We start from the raw sequence: 24,757 nt of genomic DNA, 5'->3' as shown, positions 1-24,757 counted from the left end.
CCTGCTGTTGATCTGTTGTTTGGATTTCAATAGCTCACTCAGGTCAACTTGGTATATCCACCTTACTAGGATTTAAATGCAACACTGATACTCATATAGGTTTTGCATTTGAATATGGACATTTGGCCATTGTTCCTTCAACTTTATCGACATCTTAAGATGGAAGATGTAACAAAAATGCAGATAGACCAGCAGTAAACAATTGAAAGTAGAAGAACTGCTTGCAGAGCTGACAGCTAGCTAATACTTAGTGGTTTGAAGTGTCTAGTGCTTAAGAATTCAGAGGAATTATAAATCAATTGGGGGTGATTCAGGGAATAAGACTGACATGGGTCATATTTTTCTTCCAGATGTTCTTGTTTCATGAGAAACACAAAATTTTCTAATTCAGAAAAACATTGTGATGGATTTACTTGATGAATCCTTTGCTAGCCCTGCAATTTTAGAGCAAGATTATTAATATCTCCTGAGGTGTTATATTATATATGTACACAAACACGCATGCACACATATGTATAATATGTGTTTATTTTAATCCTTTTCCCATCTCCCTGTTCTCCCTCCCATATCTTCCTTTTTTGAATCCTCTTTCTTTTTTCTTGTAACTGTGGCAATTTAGGTGGAGGGCCAGGTTGTGGCCTTGTTGGTCCAGAATTTAGAACGCCTGGATGAAAGTGTGAAAGAAGAAGCTGATGGTGTCCACAACACACTTGGTAAGTGGCTGTAGCAGAGCATCTTGCTTCTTTCTGTATTTTGTACAACGGGAGGTAGGCTTACCCCTCTGCTTCCCTTCCTCCTCTACCTTCTTTTTCTTGAACTGACGACACTGAAGTAAAGCTAGCGTGAATTTCATTCAAGCCCAACTTTAACTTGCTCATAGTAAAGCGTAAATCTGTTGAGCTAGTGTTTTTCCATGACTGTTTCCAAGGTGCCTCTTCTCAAAGTGATTATGTAAGAATGCGCAGATATACAGATGAAATTCTGTGCATTGTGCCAAAAAGCTTAATTTACTGACCATGTGTTTACTCCGTATTCAGCTATGAACCTTACTCTATTCAGTTATGAGAGCTGTTCATGTCTTAGAATATATTTAACCTTCATGTGGTAAAAAATTTACATTTTATAAGACTATATCATTATCCTTCTGCTCCCCAGTCTTAACTGTCAACATAGTTACTCTTTTGCAATGTGTTTCCATTATTAATACTCAGACCATCATCCACTTTTTTCAGTTGCTCAGGTTGGTAAATCCTTTGATTCCTTATGTCTCTGAGGACTGGAAGAATGAGAGATCCTGGAAGCAAGAATTTTGGATTTTTTGCTGATGCTGTTGTGAAGGATCAGCTCTTGTTAGTTTAAGTTTGCACAGTGGAAATTGATACCAGAATAAAGGGAAAATATCTTAGTCTTCTTCCAGCAGACGTGATATCACACTGAAGACAGACTGTGTTAGCAGTGAAAAAAATGAGACAGTATTGTACACCTGAGCTTAAGGAACCATCAAAACCAGACAGTTTTGCAAATAAGTAACATTGAAAAGAGCAGTGCAGCTGTAGGAAGGACCTGGCAAAGCAGTGTTGATACAGGTGAGGGCTGAACTGCAGATGGGGGAGGGGAAATTAATATTTTCTGTGTCTATTTTCTCAGCAATTGTAGAGAACATGGCAGAGTTCCGACCAGAGATGTGCACAGAAGCTGCACAGCAGGGCCTCATGCAGTGGTTGCTCAAGAGGCTGAAGGTGAGCTTATTTTCCTATTGCCATTTGAGAGAGATCACAATAAAACCTGACAAGCTGGTGGTCTGCAAGCTAGAGTATTTGAGATAGCCTTGGGCTCTTAATATTATGCCAAACACTATTATTAGCTTTTTTGGTTTGTATAGGTTATCTTTCTTTGTTACAACGTTTGTGAATACAGTGAATTTAACTTTCCTCAAACTGTAAAATGTCCCTTTAATTATAAACTAGCAAAATTGAAAGAGATGACTGTGTATAAGAAGGTCCACACAATGTGGTTTAAGTCCGTGAGTAGCAACGATCTGATTTTTGTAGTGTCTGCTGGAAAGAATATCTGTAATGTTGTGTCAATCTGGATGTCTTTACTTTCTGCCTTTTTTTGAGGATGTTCTTTTTGCTAATGTGTCCCTGATTGTGCCATGAGAACTACAGTCTTGCCATTATTGCAGAGTTGGACACGTGACAGCACTACAAAACAACGCTTGGGCTGCTGTGATTTGATTAGCCTGAGTAGCTGTGTTACCATTGCATTCGTAGCTCAAGTACCAGCAGTGCTAGAGTTCTGCCAGAACCTGCCTTCCCTTTATAGACCAGTTAGTATGAACTTAAAACACTACTTAAATGAAGCCAGGTGGAAGTTCTTTTGTGTGTTGGTAGAAGCCAAGTTAAGGACAAAAAGCCAGTTATAATTCAAGGCTTATATTCTCTGTTTTTAGTTTAAATGGATATACTTTATCTTCTGTGCCTTGTCTTACATTGTAAACTTGTATAATAGAAAGTATCTTTGTTCTGTTTGTATGGTTCCTCTGTAGTGGATTTCTGGTTCATGATTAAGACCTCTAGGAAAGTAAAAAGCTAATCTATAAGCAATGAAACTAATAAAGCCTTTTTTTTTTCTTATGCATTTATTTCCTACACCTCTAACATATTCCTGAGTCTAAAGTATTGTATTTATTCATCTGGTGCTGTTGGTAGCTTTTTCTTCAAAGAGTTCATCTAATTGCCTTTTGAATTCAAATATACTTTCTGATATTCTTTGCATCCTGTGGCAATGACTTACACAGTTTAATTCTGTCTTGTATGAAACAATACCTAAACGTTTCCTGCAAGTATATTCTAGAGAATGAATTGATAGTTCTACTCGTTTATAGTGTTACTGAAGAAAATCTAGTGGTCAGATTCTGGGTTTTATCTGGACTTTATTAGTAAGGCATGATTAGCACTTCACTTCCACACTTAAGTATCTTTGCAGTTAGGCCTCTGAACCACAAAATATATTCCAACAGTTTTCTAAGCATGCAGATATTCTTCTGTGCCCCTTACATACTTGTTAGCAGAAGTAGCCTGTAAGTCAGACTGCTTGTGTAACATGATCATGTTTATTTTGCTTAGAAACAAACAAAAAAAAGTTGATTTTATTCCAGGCAGGTACATACTGAGTGTAAGTCTGCTATCTGCTTTGTAATTTTTCTGGCTGCTTAAAGACTTAGAAACTTGGGAAAGCAAAATAACCGCAACTTGGATTCCCTTGGTTGATGCAAGAGAAGAGGATTGTTAAGGCCTGAGAAACTTGGTGCTGAATGTGTGTATTTTCTTTGTTTTTTGGTGTTAATTTCATCTGTGTTTGGGGGAAATGTGATCAGGCAGTGTTTTCCCTTGCTTACAAGATGCCAGTGTGGAGAGATGCACGCTAATGAAACCTCTTTCAGTAACCTTTGCTTTTGGCAGTACTTGGTTTTGCATCTCTCACCCTGACAGACGTGTTTAGTATTAAACCCGTATCTCATCATTGGGGTGGAGCACTGTGACGCTGAATGCTGTCTGTAGGATGAATTTCAAAGTCAAGGTTCTGTCTAGGAGTCAGTAAGGACATCTGGCACACAGCATAGGATGTGAATTTCCATTTTCTGCCTACATTTCAAGTTGCATAATTGTATTCTGACTGGCAAAATTGCCTCAGAAGTTCAGATGGAGAGCTTAGCAGCTTAGTTCTCCAAACATAAGCCTGGTTTGAGTGATGCTTTTTGCAGCGTTCAGAGAACAGAACATTATTTCCTAGCTCTCGTCCTACGACAGCAGTTGGTATGCGCTGTAATAGGAGCCAATAGAGTTGTATAGCACCCAGCACCTGCCACGTTCCCCCTCTTGTACCAGCTTAGAAGTGGTACGTAAATACCATAATCCATAGAGTTGATGGGCAACTTTCAGAATGAAGAGCTTTATTTTAGAGTCCATATTTTATGGCATTTTGGATTTTTCTGCTTTTCATGTTTTTATGTTGCATGATGTTAGTTTATTGTGACCTTTCTTGTGGCAGCAGATTGAGATAATTGGCCCATATGTAGCCACGTGCAGCCAGATTCACTCAATCAAGCTGTGGGTAGCCCTGTATTTGGCAGGGGGGAATGCAGGTGACAAATGCTATGTTTTAAGCCTAGCACCTATTACTTCTTACTCTTTTTCTCTTGAACAGTGGAATAAAAATAGCTAGTTACTGATTTGGTTATATAATATGACTTTTTTTTCTTTTCCCCCATATTTGAACATGGAAGAAATGTATGAGCTGAAAGCTATGCAGCTGTGCAGAGTAGCCCTATCTTCTGGTTGTGACATCGTGGTACTCACATCAAAGTTTGAAAACTAGTAATTACTGTTATGTGCTTTTTGGAATTCAATTTTTGGTGGCAGGTGCAGACTTTAAGAATAGGGGTAAGTCTGAGTACTCATATAACAGTTACAGAAAATTTATGACAGGAAATAGATTCTTTCTTGCAAACAACAGTATCCTTTCTTCCTCAGAGTTTTTGAGCCATCTCCAGCAAACCTAATTATGTAGGGCTGTGTGGAGGATCAAAGTTGACTTCCACCCCCCACCCAACTCCCTGTCACCTCTGATTCCATTAAAATAATTATTATTTTGTCATTGAGTCATACAGCAAAATTACTGCTTTTGTGTTTTGTTTTAAATGTTGCTCATGCATTCAATGATTTGGTTAACGTATTCTTCAAATCTAATCAAACATAAGGTGTCCTGATGGGTTTCTTGGTCCTTCTTTCACCAACAGGCTAAGATGCCTTTTGATGCCAACAAGCTGTACTGCAGTGAGGTGCTGGCTATTTTGCTCCAGAATAATGATGGTGAGACATGCCTCTGCTATTGATATTCTGTTAGGATAGGATCCAGGGTTGTTTCAGATCATGACAGCGCTCTTCTGCCTTTTGGCTTCCCTTTGCTTGCTCACACATTCTTTCTCACTCTCTTTCTCTCTTTCTCCTTCTCCCTGTCTCTCTCTCTCTCTCTCACTCTGTCTTCAGCTTTTGTACTCTGTCAAGCCATATTGATTTTGTTTGCTGATGTATCAGTGTTAGATGGCTGTAAAATCTGACAGTTGCTTCATTTCTCTCTCTCTCTCTCTCTCTCTCTCTCTTTTTTTTTTTTTCTTTCCCTCCTGTCTAGACAACAGAGAATTGCTTGGGGAGCTGGATGGGATCGATGTGCTGCTTCAGCAGTTATCTGTAAGTAATTTGCAAATACCGTGTCTACCATCAAGAGACTCACAGGCTGGGTGTGAGGGTGTGGAGCAGATTCTAGGTGTAGCACTGTCCTAGAAATCTCTAGATACTAGCACAACACTGCTTTGTATTTAGAAGTGATGTTGTGCCTGAATAACTTCTACACAAGCTTATTGACAACAGTTAGTGAAGTTAATGCTTGTTTTACAGATGTGAACTTTGAGGTACACAGAAGTTAAATGATTTTGTTATAACTATACAGAGCTGGAGATAGAAGGGGTTAGAATTTGGCTGTCTGACATGCTCTGTGCCAGATGCCTTGCCTCTCTGATTTGAGCTAAGTGTAGGTAGTATGTTCTTTGCTCACTTTTATTTCTTGAGCAGATGGTAGTATTGCCACTAAGTTAGGGTGTTGTAGAGCATATCCTTTGGGCATTATGCCCAGTAACAATAGTTTTATGGTTTGTGCAATCAGTGAATATGCCTTTCCCTTTGGAGGCCCCCCATTGTTTTTCAAGTTGTGTGTTAAACTGCTACTCATTTGGTATACAGTCAAGGCAGCAAAGGGGCAGTACAACTGCAAGTGAGAATGTGTCAGTGATTGCTGCTGTGATGACTGGGGCCTTATGCTTATCGAATGCTTAGAGCTTATGATGTAAAATGTTCCTGTATACCCTACATCAGTGTGAACATTAGGCCCTCTACTTTGGGGGATTTTTTTTGTTTTCTGTCATACAGGTGTTTAAACGACACAATCCTAGTACAGCGGAGGAACAAGAAATGATGGAGAATCTGTTTGACTCTCTCTGCTCCTGCCTAATGCTCAGTTCCAATCGTGATCGTTTCCTAAAAGGCGAAGGTCTACAGCTGATGAATCTCATGCTTAGGTACAGAGATAACTTTGATTTTTCTTACCTGCTTTTGCAAAAACATGTTCTGGCTGGATATTTCTGGGTTTTTATGTATATGTTTTTCCCTTTATAAAACTTGTGTGTTAGTATGTCTGTCTTTTTTCAGAATGATAGTTGCACCTTCTCTGACCTATAAGCTCCACTTTTTGTCTTTATCTTCGTTTCCTAACAAATGGGGTTATCACAATAGGTTCTGGAAAATAACAGCGCAGGTTTGTCTGGCAGACACCCGGTAGAAAGAATGCTATAGGTTAGGCCACTAATCCTCTAAGGATTTAAGACTCCTGTAAGGGTAGGAGAGAAGCTTGGGTTTTTTTCTAGGGAGATTTTTTTTTCCCCCCTTTGTTCCTTAGTTCAAGTTTCACGGTTTTGTATAGCTTCTGAGATGGTGCATTTGTGGATGTTAATACAAAAATTGCTTTTGTGAAACGAGCATAAATGTGCATTTCTTCTTGTGACTTGTTCTGTCATACTTTCAATCTCCAGGGCTCCTGCTACCTCTTTGTTTTTACTTCCTAGCCTGGTACTGAATTGTATCTTTTCTGAGTTGCCTCTGCTTCCTCTAGACCTCTGAATTGCACACAGCAGGGGCTTTATCTCACTTTCCCTGGTGTTCTAAGCTGCATGCAGTGCCTGGTTAGCAAATGCCAACAAGAAATGATGTATTCCTGCAGTGCATGGCTGGGTAATGTGCAGCAGCAGGGAACTGAATAAATAACCAAACGTGGATTATTCAGATAGGAACTCTGGGTTTTCTTGAGGCTAATTAAAGAAAGCCTCCAAAACTAAGAATGAGAGGGAAGCCTCTCTCTGCTACTAAGCTGCTAAGCTAGCCTGGCAGAACTAATTACTTGAAGTTCTTCTGCCATGTGGGTGGGACTTAGTGTTTCAATTTTTAATAGCTTTCTTCCCTTTTTTGGACTCTGCTGTTTACCATTCTCTGTACCAGGGCTTCAGCTAGAAAATTACGACAAGAAGAAAATTTCTGCCTGGATTTTTTTTTTTCCTTCCTCCCTCTTCTCCCTCCCTCCCATAGTCATGAAAGAGTTCTGAGGAACAAAGTATGATTTAACTGCCAGCAACATCTGGGCTGCTGTTTGTGCTCTAGGTAGAGCTGAAGTTCTGGAACATTGAACGTGTGAATGCACATCTGGAAGTAACCTGGAAGCAGGCCCCTGCTCTCATAGGCAGTCATGCCATTAGTTTCATCCATTGACATAAACTGTTTTAAGATGAAATACGGATGTTTTCTGGTCTCCATTGTGTCAAGAGTTTTGTAAGACCTCGGTCTTTTGATGCTTAGGAACCTAATTTATTCCACAGTCTGTATGGGGCTTGAGCAAATTTGAACAAATATTGAACAAATAATGTGGGTTTATAGGCTGACTGCTTCTCATCTCCAGACCAGCTTTCTTTTTGGCCCTGACTTGTACCACACTGCAAATCTCATCTAGAGTGAGCAGTGCCTAGTTGAACATAAAGAGAAAACTTCTAAATCCTAATGATGCTTTCAGACTAGGGTTGAAAGTGTTAAGTGGAAACCTTTATTGCTGATTCATGGTTTTCCTCTTTCTGTGAACTGTCAACCTTTTTTTTTTTTTTTTTTTTTTTTTTTTTTTTTAGCATTTCACACTATCAGTACTGTTGGTATGGCAGTTCACTCCTATATTGTAATACATAATAGTCCTTTTTGTCTTAATATTCATAATGGTTGAAATTTCAGGATCCTGACCCGTATAATCATGCATGTAAATTAAAATAGGTGAAAACAGTGAATATCTGCATATGTTTAAAACTATTTTCACCTAAAACCTTGGCTGAGTCAGAATCACAGTGCTTGTTTCTTGTCCTGAAGTTTTTACTTCTGATAGATGTGATATTTATATTTCCTTATCAGTGCTATAAATTTGCTTCCAGAAGGGGATTACACAGACAAGTGTCTGTATTTAAATAGTTAACTTGGATCTTCAGAACTGCAAGATTGTGGCGCTTATTTCTAATGTCTTTTGGCATCTCTTGGAAACTAACTTTTCCAGTTCTGAGTGTTTGATGTTTTGACAGTTAATTAAGTTAAATTAAGTAGTAAGAGAATGATGTTAGAGCTAAATGCTCTACAGCTTATCCATTTGGGATGATTAAGGTACAAAGCTAGTTTGTGGTGATGAATAGTAGCAGTAAGATTCTGCTAGAAGGCAGCTACATTAGGAGAAGAAACTTAGAACATCTCAGCTGCTGCCATGGAGGTTATGTGCTTACATAGATGGTCTTGATGTGGTCAAAGATAGAAAGCTCTGCTGGACATAGTGTCTTCGCTAAATAATGAATAAATAAACATACTGTGCACACTGGTTACCGCCGGTGTGAATTGGTGAGGAAAGTAGTTGGAAAACTTCAGGGAGTGTACTCTCAAATACCAAAGTAAGGTGTGTCTGAAAACTGGCACTGCAGTTTTTTTAATGTTTTAGTAACAAGAAGGTATTAAATGGCTATTATGTAATCTTGGGGAGTTTTCTTGATGTATATTTGGAAGTTACAAGTTACTTACAGTTGCTCAGACTTTCTTGGATGCTACTGCTTTGGTAAGTGCAGGCTAACATTGTAATTAGGGGTCAACCTTGATAGTTGTGATCCTGAGAACTTCATGGGAAGATTATACTTTTGTATCTTCTTGATATCTTGTTAATGGAAAATAACAAAGAAAAAAAATGTCATTCGGGGTGACTGACGACTTCATCTATAAACCAGACAGAATATCTTTCTTTCCTGTCTATATCCTCTGAAGATTGGGGGCAGAGATCTGTTTTTTTTTTTTTTGTTGTTGTTGTTTTTTTGTTTTTTTTTTAATTTACTTGAAAAGTTGAAAGTTTATTGACATGATGTGAAATAGATGAGCTGTATGAGAATAGAGATACTATGCTTGAATCTGCATTACTGTCTTTGAGAATGTAGCATTCTGTATCTAGTGGTTCCAAATACATTTAGTGATGCAGTGTTCCTACGTAGTTGTTTCTGTTAATGGTTATGTGCACAGGGTATAAGAGAATTGTAGCATCTTTCAGCTGAACTCTTAAGAGATGTTCAAGAGATTCCTTTTGGACAATAAAGTAAGGAAAATAGAACTAGTTCCCTTTATGCTGAGATTTAAACTTACGGCCATCAGCAAAGGATGCAGTTGTCTTCTGTGAGTTTATTGGGAGCCAGAAGTGGCATCTGAAAATGAGCATGATCCTGTTCCTGCAATTTGTGTTCATGGCTATAGAAAGCAATGATCTGGACGTAGTGCTGTGACCAGTCAAGCAGGTATGTGTAAGGTAAATAAGAGGGTCCAGGAGAAGACCAGATTAAGAAGGACAGACCTTGTGGACAGCTTTTTTTTAAGTAGACAGTATTGAAGAAGAATGAGAGCAAGGATATATACAATTATTCAAGACTTCACATCCCTGCAGTGGTGGAGGCTTGTTTATTTTATGTAATATCTTTATCAAAAATAAAACATTTTATCAATAAGATGGTAGCCACTAGCAGAAGGTTTATAAATGCCACATAGAATTAAATTCTCTCTTTAACCACAATTCAAGTTTTATTTTATTCTTTTAGGTCAGGAAACACTTTTTACTATGCAGTCTCTCAGTCCTGCTTTAGCAACCTAAATGCAGATTACCTTAAAAAGCCAAAAGAGAGAAGCAGGATTTTAATGTCAGTTTCCTTGCACACATTGACAGAAAACTTACTGCTTTTGTTGTAAAATTATGTTATGGTTTGGAGGAGATGCAACCACTGGATTCCTAGGGGAGGTGTCAAAAAGATTCTCTTTTTCACAGGAAAAATGGTATGTGGTGCTCTCAGTCATTACCTGAAGGTGCATGTGTACGCACAGACAGATGTAGCAAAGGGAGTTTATGAAGTTTGCATCACTTGGACAACACAATCTTCTATTCTAAAGCTATTCAGTAGATTTTCTTAACCTCACAAAAACATTTGCTGCCTATATAACAAAAACAAAGTGGGAATAGGCAACTCCATACTGCTCCCCAGAGCTCAACTATAGCTATTTCAGGGTATATTTTTCATGATTATTAAAATCCTTTTATGTTTTCTTGTCCTGCTGTTCCTAATGACCCCGTAGAAACTTGGAATGTCTGTGTACTGAATCTTCTGGTTAATTAAACAGAACCATTTTCTACAGCACCTGTCCAGCAGATCTAGTGTTCTACATTTGCTAGTGTTTTGGGAAGTGACAGATTGTGTTATGCTGCAGTGGAAAGACCAAATATTGTTAGTAACTTCTCTTTTTGAACTAGTAGACATACCAGAAGAGTTTTCTCAAATACGGTGGGGTTGAAAGAAGAAAAACAATGGTTACTAAATAAAGTTGTAATTTAGAGTTCTCTGTAAAGTCCAAGGTCACTCCCCGTTTGGTGATACTCACGTGTACTTGTCTTTGAATTAGCGTTCAGCTGGAAGTTACTTGCGACTTCAATAAACGCAGATGAGACTAAGATAAACTGCTTGCCCTTCAGTAGAATAAATATTTCAAGTAAAATCAACTCTAGACAGTCCAGTCAAACAGCTATTGATCTCTAAAAGCCTGAACTTAAACCCAATGAATATTCCAGAGTTCAGCTCTCTGCAGCCTTCCTTAACTCTTGATCAATATGCAATTACTTCCCCTGAAAACATTTCTGGTATTGTCTAGCTGAAAGACTACTTTATTTCTAGCTTTCTGTATAGGAAAGGTGGTGTATATTGTGGGGGAGGGTATCAAGCTTTTTATACTGCTGTCTTATTTTATACTGTTCTTCACTGCATAGTTAATAAGTAGAATTTATTGTGGCATAAGATTTGAGTTGAGGTTGGTGATTTTGAAAACCACTTAGTGCGCATCAAAAACCTCTGAGATTGCAGTGGGCAAAGTAGCTTTTTTAGGATAGAATGTTTCCGTACGTGAAGTTTGCACGTTGTTACAGGTTCGCAAAGATAGGGCTCTAAAGGGAAGATCTTTTCCACAACTCTCTGGAGCCTGGGCTTCAGAAAGCTCTGGGCTTTTCTGAAACTTGATTTTAATCTGATGCAGGCTCTGTCATGACAGGAGGCTGCCGATGGGCCAGCTCTGGGAGGCGAGTGGTGGGGTGGTCTCCGTGCGCAGCGTTTGCCCGTCAGAAGGCTGGTCCACTCTGCGGGCTTTCAGGAGGTGCGCGGCCGAGGCGAGTGTGCAAGGGTGGCTTGCACGTGGGTGCCCGCCTCCTCGCGGCTGCCCTTCCGTGAGAGCAAGCGTGGAGAGGGCTCGAATGAGTGATGTTTTGTTCTTTATAGTTTCTTATTCCACGCCCACCAATAAAAACTGAGTACCTGACAGCAACGCAGTGTAACTGCTGTGAGTCTGAGGATAACTGTTCTCATCGTCTGTCTGGGGGAAGAGCACACCTTGTTTCTGCGGGGATTTATTTTTAAAATATGCATATGACTACGTATTTGCTGGAGAACAAATTGTCTCTTGGAGAAAAGAAAGAGGAGATCGTTACGCTTTTAGAGTGGAAGGTGATAAGGGTTGTGACTGTCCTATACCTAAGGGAATTTATTGCATGATTGGACTGGCCTTTGAGAAAGCTGTAGGTTCTCGTTCTTCAGTTCGCATGAGCTCCCACTAACGCTTACCTGATCCATTCATTTTATAGACTGTTAGTGACTGCTTTTTCACTTCATATTTCACAAGGTATTTTACGTATTCTCTTGAATTAATTATATTTTTTTGTTTCTTATTTGAGAAGTATAGATTTTTAGAGATGATTTTCGGAGTTTCTATCATGAGTGAATCTCCAACATTAAAATTCTGAAATTTTATTAAAGCAGAATAGATGAAAATCTATCTGCTTCCCTTCAAACACAGTTTTTGGAGACAGGATTATCTTCAGCATAGCTGATGTCACTGCCAGTAAGAAAATCTTGGAGAGCTCATTGCTAATGTTGTCAACTGTTGCTTTATAAATGCCAAATTGGGATCTCGGCATGTAACGACAAGCTTTAATTCAGTTTCAGCCCAGAGTTATTTGATGGAATGGTGATGATAAATGATTGTCATTGCTTTTGTGGGGGAAGTTTATTTACGTGTATGTGTAATAAACATTTAATACAAATCATTATCTTTAAGCTAGTTTGTTGTTCTGTGATATCCAGAAAGGTGTGGGAGATGTACTCTCTGATACAAAACACTCCTAGTTCTTTTTTCCCAAATAAAAATTGGATATAGGCAACCAAGCTGACCACAATACCCTCCATTTTGAAAACAAAATTCTCATCCAGAAATAGTCTCATTTTACAGTTGGTTAAATTTTCTTTTTTGGCAAAATAAATTTCTTTATATAACCGTGTATTGTGGGTACTTCAAGATATCAAGAATGAATCATTAAGTCTGTTTTGTTACAGAAATAATTTTGTGCAAACTTTTCCAATAAGCAAATAGTTGATAAAAGTGTGTATGTCTATATATGTGTGTATATAGACACGTGTACATGTGTCTGCATGTGTGTCTTTGCGTGTGTGTATATATATATACACTTAACGTCCTGTAAATGTTTACCAGTTTGTAGGGTGCACTTCATGTAACTGTAACCTTTGTCAGTGGACCTTCCAAAGCATCCTATTATGTGGACTTTCTTATTTGTTTGGGTTTTTTTGCTCTTCTTTCGTGCTACCATGAAACACATTTTACTGTTTTAAAGTCAGAGGATCTTTAAAAACAAAGGATATTGTTAGGGGAATGCTGTGGAGGAATAATGGTAGTTTTCTGTCAAGTTTTCAAATGTCATAGATTTAGAATCGTTGTTTTAATGATTTCTGGCTATCCTGTTTTGGACTCCTCCATCAGAAATTGAACTAAGCTTACTCTTTCAATAAATTGAATTATTGTTAATTCTAAATCCAGATCCTTTTGGTGTGCAGTATATATCTTGTGTACCCAACCCAATTTTCCCTACCTGTCTTGTGCTACTATTTGTAAGGTGATAAAGAAGTACATCTAATATACCTAAGAGAACATTTTGTCTTCCATTACAGTTTTGAAAAGAAAGTATTTTTTGGTATGTTTTGGCTTTGGCTTTGCTTAAAGCTTGTACTCACTCTTCATACTTGTCTTTTGTCACATTAGTTTTCTCTTTTGTGCTGTCTTACTGAAGTCGTAGTTCAAAGATAGTATAAACTGTGTTTAACTCAAAACTCTTCGTGTCCCTGAGATGTTTAACTGAGGCTTTCTTTTCGCAGAGAAAAGAAGATTTCTCGTAGCAGTGCCTTGAAGGTACTAGACCATGCCATGATTGGACCCGAGGGCACAGATAACTGTCACAAATTTGTTGACATTCTTGGTCTGAGGACCATCTTTCCACTCTTCATGAAATCACCGAAAAAGATAAAGAAAGTTGGAACAACTGAAAAGGAGCATGAAGGTAGGCCCCTCTCCAGATCCTTCTTATTGTGATGGAGGAATGAATGGGAAGTAAGTATCTGAAAAGCCTGCCAATAAGGAGATAATGAGTAAATCACCAGTCCTTTCGTTGCTCCTCCTGCAGCTTTCAAGTCTGCAATAGCCTGCGTATTCACTGTTGCAGTGCTGGCTGTTGATGACACAGCTGCCCTACTTGTTTCAGTATCAGCAGTTCCTTGTGATTCCATTTCATGTACTGTTAATAAGTTATTTTACCTCTGCACGCTCTGTTGTTTGAAGTTCTGCCTCTTTGATGCAAAACTCTTTTGAAAAGAGTAATGAGGCAACTACAAATGTCATCTCAAAAGCAGTGTTTTCATGGCTCTGAGCGCTGAAGTGTGACTCGATGAACATCAGGCATTGCAGAAATAAACTGCACACATTTAAAGTTCCTCTTTTCTACTTTTTTTTTCTCTCTCTCCCCTGGAAAACTCTGCTATAACACAAATCTTCTGTGGAGTATTACTGCAAGATCTGTAAGCTGAACAGAATCTTGAGTCAGTTCCCTCCTGCTTCTGATATTACTTTTTTCCATTTTGTTAATACTTGACTGCATCTTAGAAGAAATTTTAAATACTGCCAGTGTTGTTTGAGATTTTGTACCAGTTCGGTACTGTAAAGGATGAATATTGTCAAAAACTGAAAGAGGTTTGAGTGGATCTTAGACTTGCCTAGTATTCATCGTTAACTGTTACAGTAAACTGGAGAAGAACGGCAAGAAAACAGTAACAAAATGAGATCTCTATATGGTGAATTAGTATAGTCTTGGCATCTAAGTTATTATCAGATGTCTTGATAGTCTCAGGAGCAAAAACAGAGAGAGAAGGTCTGCTTCGTTCAGACCTACACTGAGCACTGGACTAATTTCAGTTGCTTTCCCTCAGAACTGGGTGTCTTCTTTCTTCAGAATTGTGAGTGAAAAACTGCAGAGTAGGTGGCATTTTGGGGTGCAAGCCTGTACTTGTTCTGATTTTTCCCTAAAAGAAGGCATAGTAGTGAAAAGCGACAAATTTAGTAAGCAGCCATTTTCTTCTTGAAAAATGTGCCAGTGGTGATCTGGTAACAGTACATTTGCTTGAGAGCACCAACATTAGGAAGTTGATAACATTTATTAATGAAGGCAATGGCTTGGCCAGACAGTTCCTGGCAGGCATGTTTAGGCTGTAATAGCTGCAGAGATGAGCTCTGCATCCTGAGTACAATGGGACCGAGAGGCAGAGATAATAAAACAGAACTGGAAATGCCATGGGTTGTGTGGGTGTGCTTTCCTAGTGCACTTGCTTGTGGAGGGAAGGTACTTACCTGCAGCCCAGCACCACGCATGGTAATGATTTGCACGAAGGTTGCCAGTTCTGGCTTCCTGATCTATCTTGTATTGTGTTGCTTGTCTTTCATAGATTATAGTGAAGGAAGAAATGCTGTCTTACGTTACTGGGGTTTGTGTAATCAAATTGCAGAGTGCAGTTGCACTCTGATGGATTTAGGGGACGTTTTGAAATCTTAATTTGTAATAGGAAAATAAAGCCGCTTCAGTCTTTTTACTGAGAGAAAACTCAGGCAGGAGTATGAGCTTTGGAACAGAGAGATCTGGTCTGTTGCCCGTGTCATTGACTTAATTTTTCAGTTTGGGGAAGTGAGTTTAACCTCTGTCTCATCTGTTCCATTTGGAGCCTGCAGATGACATCTATTTGCCACCTTGGCTACTGTGAGGATTAGGTAGCAGTTCAGAAAGCCCCTATGGAGGGGTCAGGTTATTAATTATTTGTATTAGAAAGAAGGCAAATCTGCCCTGTAAAGCAGAGCTGTCCTTGCAAAGTATCTTCGCATCATACCTCCATCTCGTTAATACTAAGTAGAAATGGAGGACATTAAGATGAGTCCAGAAATCAGTTTTATTAAAATAAAGTCTCTAAAAAGCTGTGATGGTAAGTCCAATTTTCTTTGTTTTGCATCATTGGGCAGATGAATTAGTGAGTTTATAACACTTGAAGTTAATTGAGATGTTTAACAGAATTTGCCTGGAGCCCATCAGAGGCATTGTCTTGACGTGCATACAAGCAGCATAGTATATGCCCTTACTTTGCCAAATGTTTCACCAGCAACACAATAATTCTGTGCTTGGAGGCATTGCTGTTTGGTGGTCAGCCATTACAAGCTACTGATTGAACAGGAATACTAAAATGAATTCTTAGTGCTTACTAGTTTTAAGGGAAGTCATATAAGTCTAGGATGCTTGAGAATTAATGCCCTCTGTGCTGCGTTGATCCTAGGAGTGCGTCTTTTTCTGCACGTCTTGTTTCTTTACCAAGCAGAATGCTAGTTGTCAGTCTGTCTTTGCCATCTTCTCTTATAAAATTTTCTCCTGTATTCAAACCCTCAAAAACGGAATGATCCTCTTCTACTAGGAAAGTGATCATGCGTATGCCAAATGAGGGAACATATTTCTTTAAAGGAATAACTAGAATGGCTTTGTAACAAAGGCATCAGTATTTATTAAAAAAAAAAAAAAAAAAAAAAGACCTTTGCACTGTGAACAGATTCACATCAAACTTACTGCTACTGAGACTGCATCCGGATAGCCACCAGTAGTTACACTGCAGAGTATGAATCTCTATGGGCTGTTAACCTGAGAGCCTAATTACCACGACTTAATTGACAACCTTGTTAAAGTGCTTTGTCATAGGATGAGGCATCAAGCAGCTCTGCCAGTAGCATTTGTCCACGGAGACATAGCTCCTCGGCCTGTCTTAATATTTCCTTTGTTGGTAGCTCCTAAGTGCTGTCAGGTTGCAGGTATCACCATTGGCTGCGGCTCAATGGGCCTGAGGATGCTTTAATAGTTAGCTGCAGAAATATTTCTCTCGTTGGATATCTATCTGATGCTTTATCTTCAGAGCACAAAATATTTCTTTTCTTTTTTTGATGCTGGTAGGAAAATGCTCTCCCCATTGTGTTTATTTTAAATACATATACTAGTAATGTTTTTCACATGTACTGTGTAAAATAGTATTTATTGTATCGTCTTGAAGATCTTGTTCTTGATTTGAGGGTTTTTTCACTAGCATATTTATTGTTTTGTCAATGCAACTTAGCCAGCTTTCATTTATTACAAAACTTTATGATCCATATTAAATTTGATAGAAATAAGAAGAAATACTTTATAAGAAGTTATTATTTTCAATAGCATAAAGGTGCCAGTGGTGGGTGAGGAGTAACTATATTTTTGTCCTAAATTTTGCAGATGCTGACAATGTTTAAAATAGTTATATAGGGTAGCCTGTGAGCAGTTTTAATCCAAACTGTAAATATTTAAGCTTTATATGCATTTATATAATTAAAGAAAAAGGGGGAAATTGCCTTACCATTTTAAGTATGATTTGAGCCTAAAAATTTGACCGTTGGTGCCTAACTGCCTACACAATCTACACCTGAATTTTGTCTGATTGGACAGATCATGATATATGGCGGAGAGTATCAAGTTGGGGAGAAAAAGAATCTCATTTGAAGCAATTTCTTTTTTCTGAGGTAATAAAGCAATTAAAAACAGAAGTATTTTGCAACTCCAGACAGAAATACAGAGTGTTCCTCTGTGAGGTCAGAATACTTTTGAGTATCCAACTCAGCTGGCCAGTATAGGAGAGAGATGGTCGATCATTGTAGGAAGTAGTGTTTCTTTGATGTGGTCTTGTGGGTGTGATTGCTGGAATCTCAGCTTTGCTCAGCTGACAAAATTATGATGTAGATGATTACACTTCTAATTTTTGCTGAGGTCGGGGAGCAAATAGTCATATTCTTACCTGCTCATTTCCCAAGGAGCAGGGTGTGCTTTGCTTGTGCATCCTCCTCTATTTGCTGTAAAGACCTCAGAAAACAGATGAGGTATATTGAATTGATACTTGCCAACCTCTTAAATATATGCTTGCATTTTATAAATAGTATGTTTCATTAGTTTTCTCAAGCAATTACGGCCTGAATTTCTTGGATGACGTCAGCCAGGCCTCCTTAGATACTGCTTGACATTGTTTGGAGCAAATAATGGCGGTTGATAATTTATGCAGATAAGTGAGCGATATGTGGGAGTATAACATAGCCTGCTTATAGTAGGTATTGATAGAAAGATAAGGGTCAAATTTTGGAGAAAAATGTACTCTTAGACAGTCTGAGACTGGAACTTCTTTAGACACTTAAGAGAATTAAAAATGTGATCTACCATGTTAAAGAGGAGACCCATGAGTTCTGGTGGGGCATCCTGAGAAGAGTCTGACTATTACAGCTTCAGTGAAACAAAGATGGAAGGGCAACAAGGCAAATACGTAGCATCTGTAATTGCAGAAAATAAGAGTGAATTTGGGTCTTGGTAATTTTTGGAATAAATTTAGGGTAAGATTTGAAATAATGTTTTTGTACTCTAAACTTTGAAACACGTTGGGAGATGCTGCAGGGATGTCTGTTCTTGAGTGCTGACCATGAAAATAATAAAAAGCATAAACTGTCTTTTGGGGGAGGAGACAGGGGGAGTAACAGAGTTTCAGCGGGCACAGAGCTAAGAGTCAGACAGGGTGTCTTGCTTGTCCATAAAGATGAAAGGATTTTTGTTGCTGAACGACACCAGCAACAATCAAATAGAAGCACTGTGTACTAATTTGAAATTCTTGAACAGCTTCAGTCAGCTAAAAATGGGGAAACCAAATTTCATTGTAAATTAGAGAGTCTGTACTGAAGCAATCATAACTTGTTTGATAGGGTATATATTCTCTCTTTCTCTGAATGATTGTTTGGACTCTAGTTTTGCTCATTTGCAGAGTCTAATGAACTATAAAAGGATGTTTGTTCAATTCATCTTAATTTAAATGCTTTCTCTTGACTTAGATGTCAGTTTTACTTCAGGGGACTTAATTTGATAACCTTAGAACTAGTACAGCTGATTTCCAAATGAGAATTTCTCTCACTTTTTTTTTTTTTTTTTTTTTTTTTTTTTTTTTTGTGAGAGAAAAGCCCTTGGAGTGAATATCTGCTGCATAACTAAGTTCCTTGGCCATGGAAAGAGTGGAAAGGCTACAGAAGAATGACCTGATAAAGTTCATCTCTGTTAACTGAACACCTTCTGTTAGCCAGCAGAAAATATTTTTCATTGATGGTCTTCTGAAATGAGTAACCAGTGAAGGCATCAGTCCATTTAAACAGAACTCTGTTATGGCAATTTATTTTTACCATCAACCCTCCAGAATACAACAGGAATCTGCTATTTGAATGAGTCATGACAACTGAGTACAGAGTTAAATTTATCTCAATTAAAGTTAACATTCTGTTACAAGAATGTCACAAAAATAAATTTTCTCAGTGACTGGAAGGAATTTTTTCTTATACTCAGTGTGATAGTTGGATTCCAGCTCACCAGGGACAACAAGTGCATACCTTTTTCAGCTTTTCCGGGCCTCAGTTTACCTATCAGTAAAACTGAAGTATTTCTTACTACTGTCAGTGTTCTAAGACAAGACTTTTTTTACTGCAAAATACTTTGAGACACTTGAGTAGGGTACTCTTTTAAAATGCTAAGTATTAATGCATGTAGAAAGAGGTATTCATACTGGATGCTATAACATTTAAATAGCATGTTCTTAATTCCACTTGTAACTTCATAATGAACCAAAAAATTACTGGGGTGCAGGAGTGGCAGGCCTTCTGTGACCTTGCAAGTTGCCTTGCAAAACCTTTGTTTGGATATATTTTATGTACCTCAGTAAGTGTGGAGAGGAGAAACTCCAGAAGTCAGCTGGTTGAGCACTCCTCATCTCCTTTGGATTAGGCTGGGTTGGATGCATAGCTGGATCCCGAAGTGATTTGGCAGTATTGGCCTCAGTGCTTCATGTAGGCTGTTTTCCTCTCTCAGCTGGGGAGTTGCATTACCTATAGCCTCTGCTCTTAATAGTGGGATGTAAACTTGGCAGAAGGAGGTGTGTTTGAGCTTCTCGCAGACAGCTTGGTCTCACGAAAAATAGGCTGGCCTCCACTGAATAAAGCCTGTACGTTTGGTGCCTCCCAAGTCTTGATTTTAAATTCTTCAAGTGATGACAGTTTCATCAGACTTTCTGCTGCTTCCAGAGCTGATCATTATTACTGCTGGGGGGGAAAAGTTCAGTTTTTTTAATTTAATTTAATTTTATTTTGGGATGCTAAAATCTGGTGATGGAATAAAAGAGTGTCAATGTGGAAGCAACATCCTTTAGCAGATGCTCTCTAGTTAATTGCTTTATATGTTTCTGAGACTAAAAATCTTAGAATCTTTGCTTATGGATTGTTGTTTTCTAGCAAGGCAAATAGAATGGTAGAAAACACTAGAACAAATGAGAGAAAAGCAACTCATGATGATTGTGTGTTCATTAAAAAGAAAAATGACTATCAAAATATGCTAAGTGAAGGGAGGGATACGTGCTGGAGAACTCGCACAATATGTAGTAAATATTCCTCAAGTCTTTTTCATGTTATAGGTATACTTTCTATATTAGGAAATCACTGCACCTAATGTGCAATAACTCATTGCTTAATCGCATTCAGACAGTCAAAGATGAAATGGGTCACTGAATGGGAAGTTGAGATCAAATGCTGTTCCAGCTGATGGCAAGCCAAGGTCTCTCTGCCCCGTCAGTCAGTGCAGTAGGAGATAGCGTGGCTGATCCTGGTACCACAAGCAGACTCATCTGAGCATGCCTAAATTAGACTGGTGGTGGTCTTTGCAGTGGATACACGGCTTCTCACGGGTAAGCCAATGTTTAAATCTAGCTGCAGTATTTCTCCTGTGAGAGCAGTTGGTGGAATTGGCCTGCCCTTAGGATGTGCTAGGGATTCCTGAAGTTTTTGGTAGCAAACAGGCTTGAAGCCCCAGAGTTTTGTGCACGAATCTGGGAAGGGTAAAAGTTTCTGAAAGATGTGGCTTTCTTTCTTTTCTTGCTCTTTCCTGCTCCTGTTTAGAAACCACAACTTATCTTAAGAGTTCTTTACAAGACAGAAGGCTTTTAAATTTTAGTGAGTTCATCAGAATATCCTTCTCTTCCAGCACGTGGCTGCTGTCACCCCTCTCGTCCCCAGAAACGCACGCCTCGCTGTCTTTCTCCAGGGGGAGGCTTGCTTTCTGTGTCAGGGCTCCAGTGGAGTGTGCCTGTGCTCAGCTCCGCCGATGAGAGCTTCCCCCCCTGCTAGGCAGGTGCCTGTTTCAATGAAATGCAGAAAAAAGGGGGAGGGGGGGAAATAATAAAGGCAGAGGAGTGTAATGTTGCGGTTTGATTTGACAGGACCTCCTGCTGGCGCAGCTGCCAGTGCCAACCATGGAATAGATTAATATGTATTCCAACACACCACAGCTGAAGTCAAGATCGATCTAATTAGGGTATTTTAAACCCTGCTTGCATTCCAAAGCCTTGCATGTCTGTCGGGAGTGGGAAAGGCTCTGGACAGTCCAAGACGGCACTGGTCTAAGGAGAGCTCTTAGTGCAGGCGGGTGAGCGTGTGCAGCACGACCTGCCCAGGGCAAACGAGATGCAGCTCGCCCGTGCGTTGCCCCAAAGCGCAGGCGGTGCGTCACAGCACCTAGAATTACAGGTACTTGCAGGTGAACTAGTGGATGGGAAAGAAAACAGTGTTATTCGGTAATAAGAAAGAGAAGTGTTTATCTTCATGTGTATGTGAGTTTTGTGAGCTTTTGGGGTGTTTATACTTAAAAAAGTTGTTCTCAGCTGCCAGCTGGTAACTTCCTTCCTAGTAAAGGAACCTTTGTTGGTGCTGTGTCTGACTGAATTTTTAAATCTATATTTCAAAAGAAATATAAATATATTTTGTTTGTTTGTGAAGGTATATGTAATATATTTTATGTGTAACATTTATTTTGCGCTGGGGACAGGCAGCAGCCTTTGCCTCCAGCCTTGCCCTGTTTCCTCCCTGGAAATGACCCTTTTTGTGCAGGTGATACTGACTTTGGCTGAGCACAAGCTCCCTTTGCAGTTAGCCGGTCGGACTGCCTGGGGGTGCTTTGCCGCTTGAGGGGTGCTAAAATGTGGCCTGTATCTGTCAGCTGAGAACAAAGCTGATCAGCTGTGGATTATACTTTCTGAGGGATTCAGAGTAGCAACAATTGCTAATCCTTTTCCAAAGATCCCACTGAGAGCAAATACAAGAGTTACACTTTTTTGTTTTTAATTTTGCGTATGAGATGCATGTTAGTGCAGTCCGCTGGGAAACGGCAAGATCCCCATGTCTGCAGAAGCGTGCGTGTTCCCGGGCTAACACCTCTCACTTCCTGCTGGCTATGTAGATATTCTAATCCACTGAACAACAGATTCAGACACTTACTCTGTAGTACTTCTGTTACCCCAAGATTTGTCTTGATTTTTGGCTAACGTTGTTGTGGTCTTGCCACGTAGATGTTGGTGTTTGTTGGGCCATGAATTGCATTACAGTGTAAATGTGATGGAAGAGGTGGGTATGAGCCACACTCGAGCACTTTTCAAGAAGCAGATGAAGAAAAAAAATTAGTTCAGGAACATTTCTATAAAATAACTTTATTTGGGCTAGACAGTTATGTCTGTTTCCTGGATTTCCTGGAGTGATGTGTATAAAGAATACCCTCAAGTGTTTTTAAGATACATACTTTTCTTTAGACTTCTCAGTTTTAAGGATTTGTATTGATAAATATAGATAGCCATCTGCTTGTGAGCACCAAAGCAGAAATGGTGCCCAAAATTGTTTCCTTGTGAAGGAATGTTGAAAAGATAATGAAGGTATAAACCATTGATGAGAATACTGTTACTAAAATAGTTCACCGCTTCCCCCCAGACAAAGTTGGGAGTGGGGTGAAGTGTGTGTGGGGGATGTAATATAGAGGAGTAACAGATCTTTTTTTTTTTTTTTTTTTTTTTTTTGTCTGGTATATATAATTTATAGTTGGAGGCATTTGTTTTTTTTTGTCAGAGGAGTGATTAATACAAAACTTGAATGGCACATATGAACACCCTTGTAGGGAACAGATGCTTGATATTGAAGATGCCTTTAATCTTGCGAACAGAGGCAAATCCAGCCAGTTGACTGGGAGTTGAAGCCAAAGAAAATCAACCAGGAAATAAAATGCAAATTTTAAACAATAAGTAGACCTAGTTATTAGAGCGTCTGTCAAGGGTGAAATATAATTTAAACTGTAACTCAAGCAAGGTGTTTCTTTAAAAGGTAGATATGGATTTATACAGAAACTATACCCTTGATGCAGGAGTTGCTTTGTGAAATGTTTTGTGCAGTTGTGCCTATGGTATAAAAGAGGTTGGATCTGATGGGCAAAATGTGCCTTTCGGGGCTTAATAATAATAATAACTATGCAAATAATTCCATTACTTTCACTCTGTCACCAGATCTGTTTTCCTGCTCGTGGTCCCACCTCCCTGAGTACTGCTAGAAAAGGGACTTGAAAGTCAGGAGCTAATGCTCAGTGTGATAGTAGATTAAAAAGACTTTTTTTGTTCCTAGGGTAACTGTGCTGTTCGAGTACCTGTGACAAATCCTGAAAAGAAAAGAAAGGAATGAGAAGCCCATCAAGTGGGAGAATGGGTCATCGCATATTAGCAGAGACTATAATAGCATATTAGGAGAGACTGTAATAGCTGAGTGGAGCGCTCTTTGACCAATACCCTGATTTTTCCTTTTTACTACAGGCAGCATAGGTGAATCCTAGTAGACTGGAACTGATGATTTCCTTCTAGAGCAAAGAACATCTGTTAGAATATATTTTAAAAAAACAACAAAACCCACTTTTTTCATAACTTTTCACATTAAGAAGATAGGACCTTGCAGGGGCTTTGGAAGCTTTCGCAGTTTTTTGGTTTGTTTTTAATATAGACATCTAATTTGATATAGTTCCTGTGGAATAACTGTTTCTCTGCAGGAGGAGCCTGCACTGACATATCCAGAGCCATCCTTCACCTCCATGCTATTCTGTCGAAATGATGGAGCAGCTCAGTGGTTCTGGACACCAGATAAACCTGTTATCTCCTCTGCTCTTCCTGCCAGCAGCTCTCCCAATCTCTTTGGTACATGAAAAATTGACACCACCTCAGGCAGAAATCTGTTTCTAAGGAAGCTACATTTATAAGTAGCTAATGAAATGGTGTGTATGTGCGCATGGGTATATATCCTCTTCTGTTTGCTGCCCTTATGTAGTATGCAGATAATCTATGGTAAATGAGGGCAGACCCACAAGTTGGGCAAGTGCCTTTGGTAACCTTAGCCTTTAAAGGAAAGCAGAGCTCGCTGGTAATGGAAACGCTCCAAACAGGTGGATGCCGCTTGTTCTTTGTGTGCTAGCGCCATTGATCAAGGCTGCTCGTGGCTCCAGGCTAAGCATCACTGTGGAAATGCATGTTAAAAAGGTTTGACGGCAATAAGATGATGATCCCTCTCCTCTGTATCATATTTTTCTCTGAAAATAACAAACCTTGACACCCCTTCCTCCCTTCCTCCACCTTAGGTGAGGAAATTTTTATAGCTACTATTTTTCATCAGTCTTAATCGACAAGATTAAAGTGAAGACATCTTGGAGCAATTATAGTTTTGAATATATTGAAATATCTGAAATATGAGGTCTGTACTTAATGCAGACTTGTATGCAGGAAGCAATACTGAATGATTTGGTAGAGCAGAGAAACTGGTGCCTCTGTCATTTGCTTTGTGCCTTTGTGCTTCGTTTTATTTCCGTGTATTAAAATCATGTACTACTTGATATCCTGCATCATTTCTAATGTTGGCATATGTTTTGCGAATGATTTACATCTCTGCATATCCTGTGCCCTTGTAAGAGTAATGCAAGGAGTGCAAACAAGTGCTTGTATATGTCCTACAATACTCTCTTTTCACAGAGGAAAAAAGACACCTTTATCTTCTCTGGACTCCTTCTGTGAACTCAACCTTGTTTCCAGAAGTGAATCAGTTCATGAGTGGGGTTTTTCCTTTTTTCTTTTTTTCTTTTTTTTTTTTCCCCTTTCTTCTCCCCCCCCCCCCCCACCCCGCGACATTGTTCATTGGCAAAATGAAAAAGAGCCAGAGCTCATGACAGTTGCAACTTGAGAGCTTGTTTGGAAATGTTT

At 39.1% G+C, this 24,757-nt stretch overlaps 1 protein-coding gene across 1 annotated transcript in view; it reads left to right on the top strand.

The window, feature by feature from the left end:
- Nucleotides 1-24,757, top strand: part of CTNNBL1 (catenin beta like 1) — a 61,773-nt gene that overhangs the window by 18,353 nt on the left and 18,663 nt on the right. Inside the window, exons 6-11 of the mRNA XM_062589365.1 lie at nucleotides 620-713; nucleotides 1,648-1,739; nucleotides 4,802-4,874; nucleotides 5,194-5,252; nucleotides 5,988-6,136; nucleotides 13,418-13,599. Coding sequence (XP_062445349.1) covers nucleotides 620-713; nucleotides 1,648-1,739; nucleotides 4,802-4,874; nucleotides 5,194-5,252; nucleotides 5,988-6,136; nucleotides 13,418-13,599 — 649 coding nt within the window. The remainder of the gene's footprint in view (nucleotides 1-619; nucleotides 714-1,647; nucleotides 1,740-4,801; nucleotides 4,875-5,193; nucleotides 5,253-5,987; nucleotides 6,137-13,417; nucleotides 13,600-24,757) is intronic.

The sequence above is a fragment of the Rhea pennata genome, chromosome 16 (genome assembly GCF_028389875.1).
Source record: "Rhea pennata isolate bPtePen1 chromosome 16, bPtePen1.pri, whole genome shotgun sequence".
In the NCBI taxonomy this organism is placed as follows: Eukaryota; Metazoa; Chordata; class Aves; order Rheiformes; family Rheidae; genus Rhea; species Rhea pennata.
The sequence above is the reverse complement of the archived record's forward strand: the minus strand, read 5'-3'. Positions and strand labels throughout refer to the sequence as shown.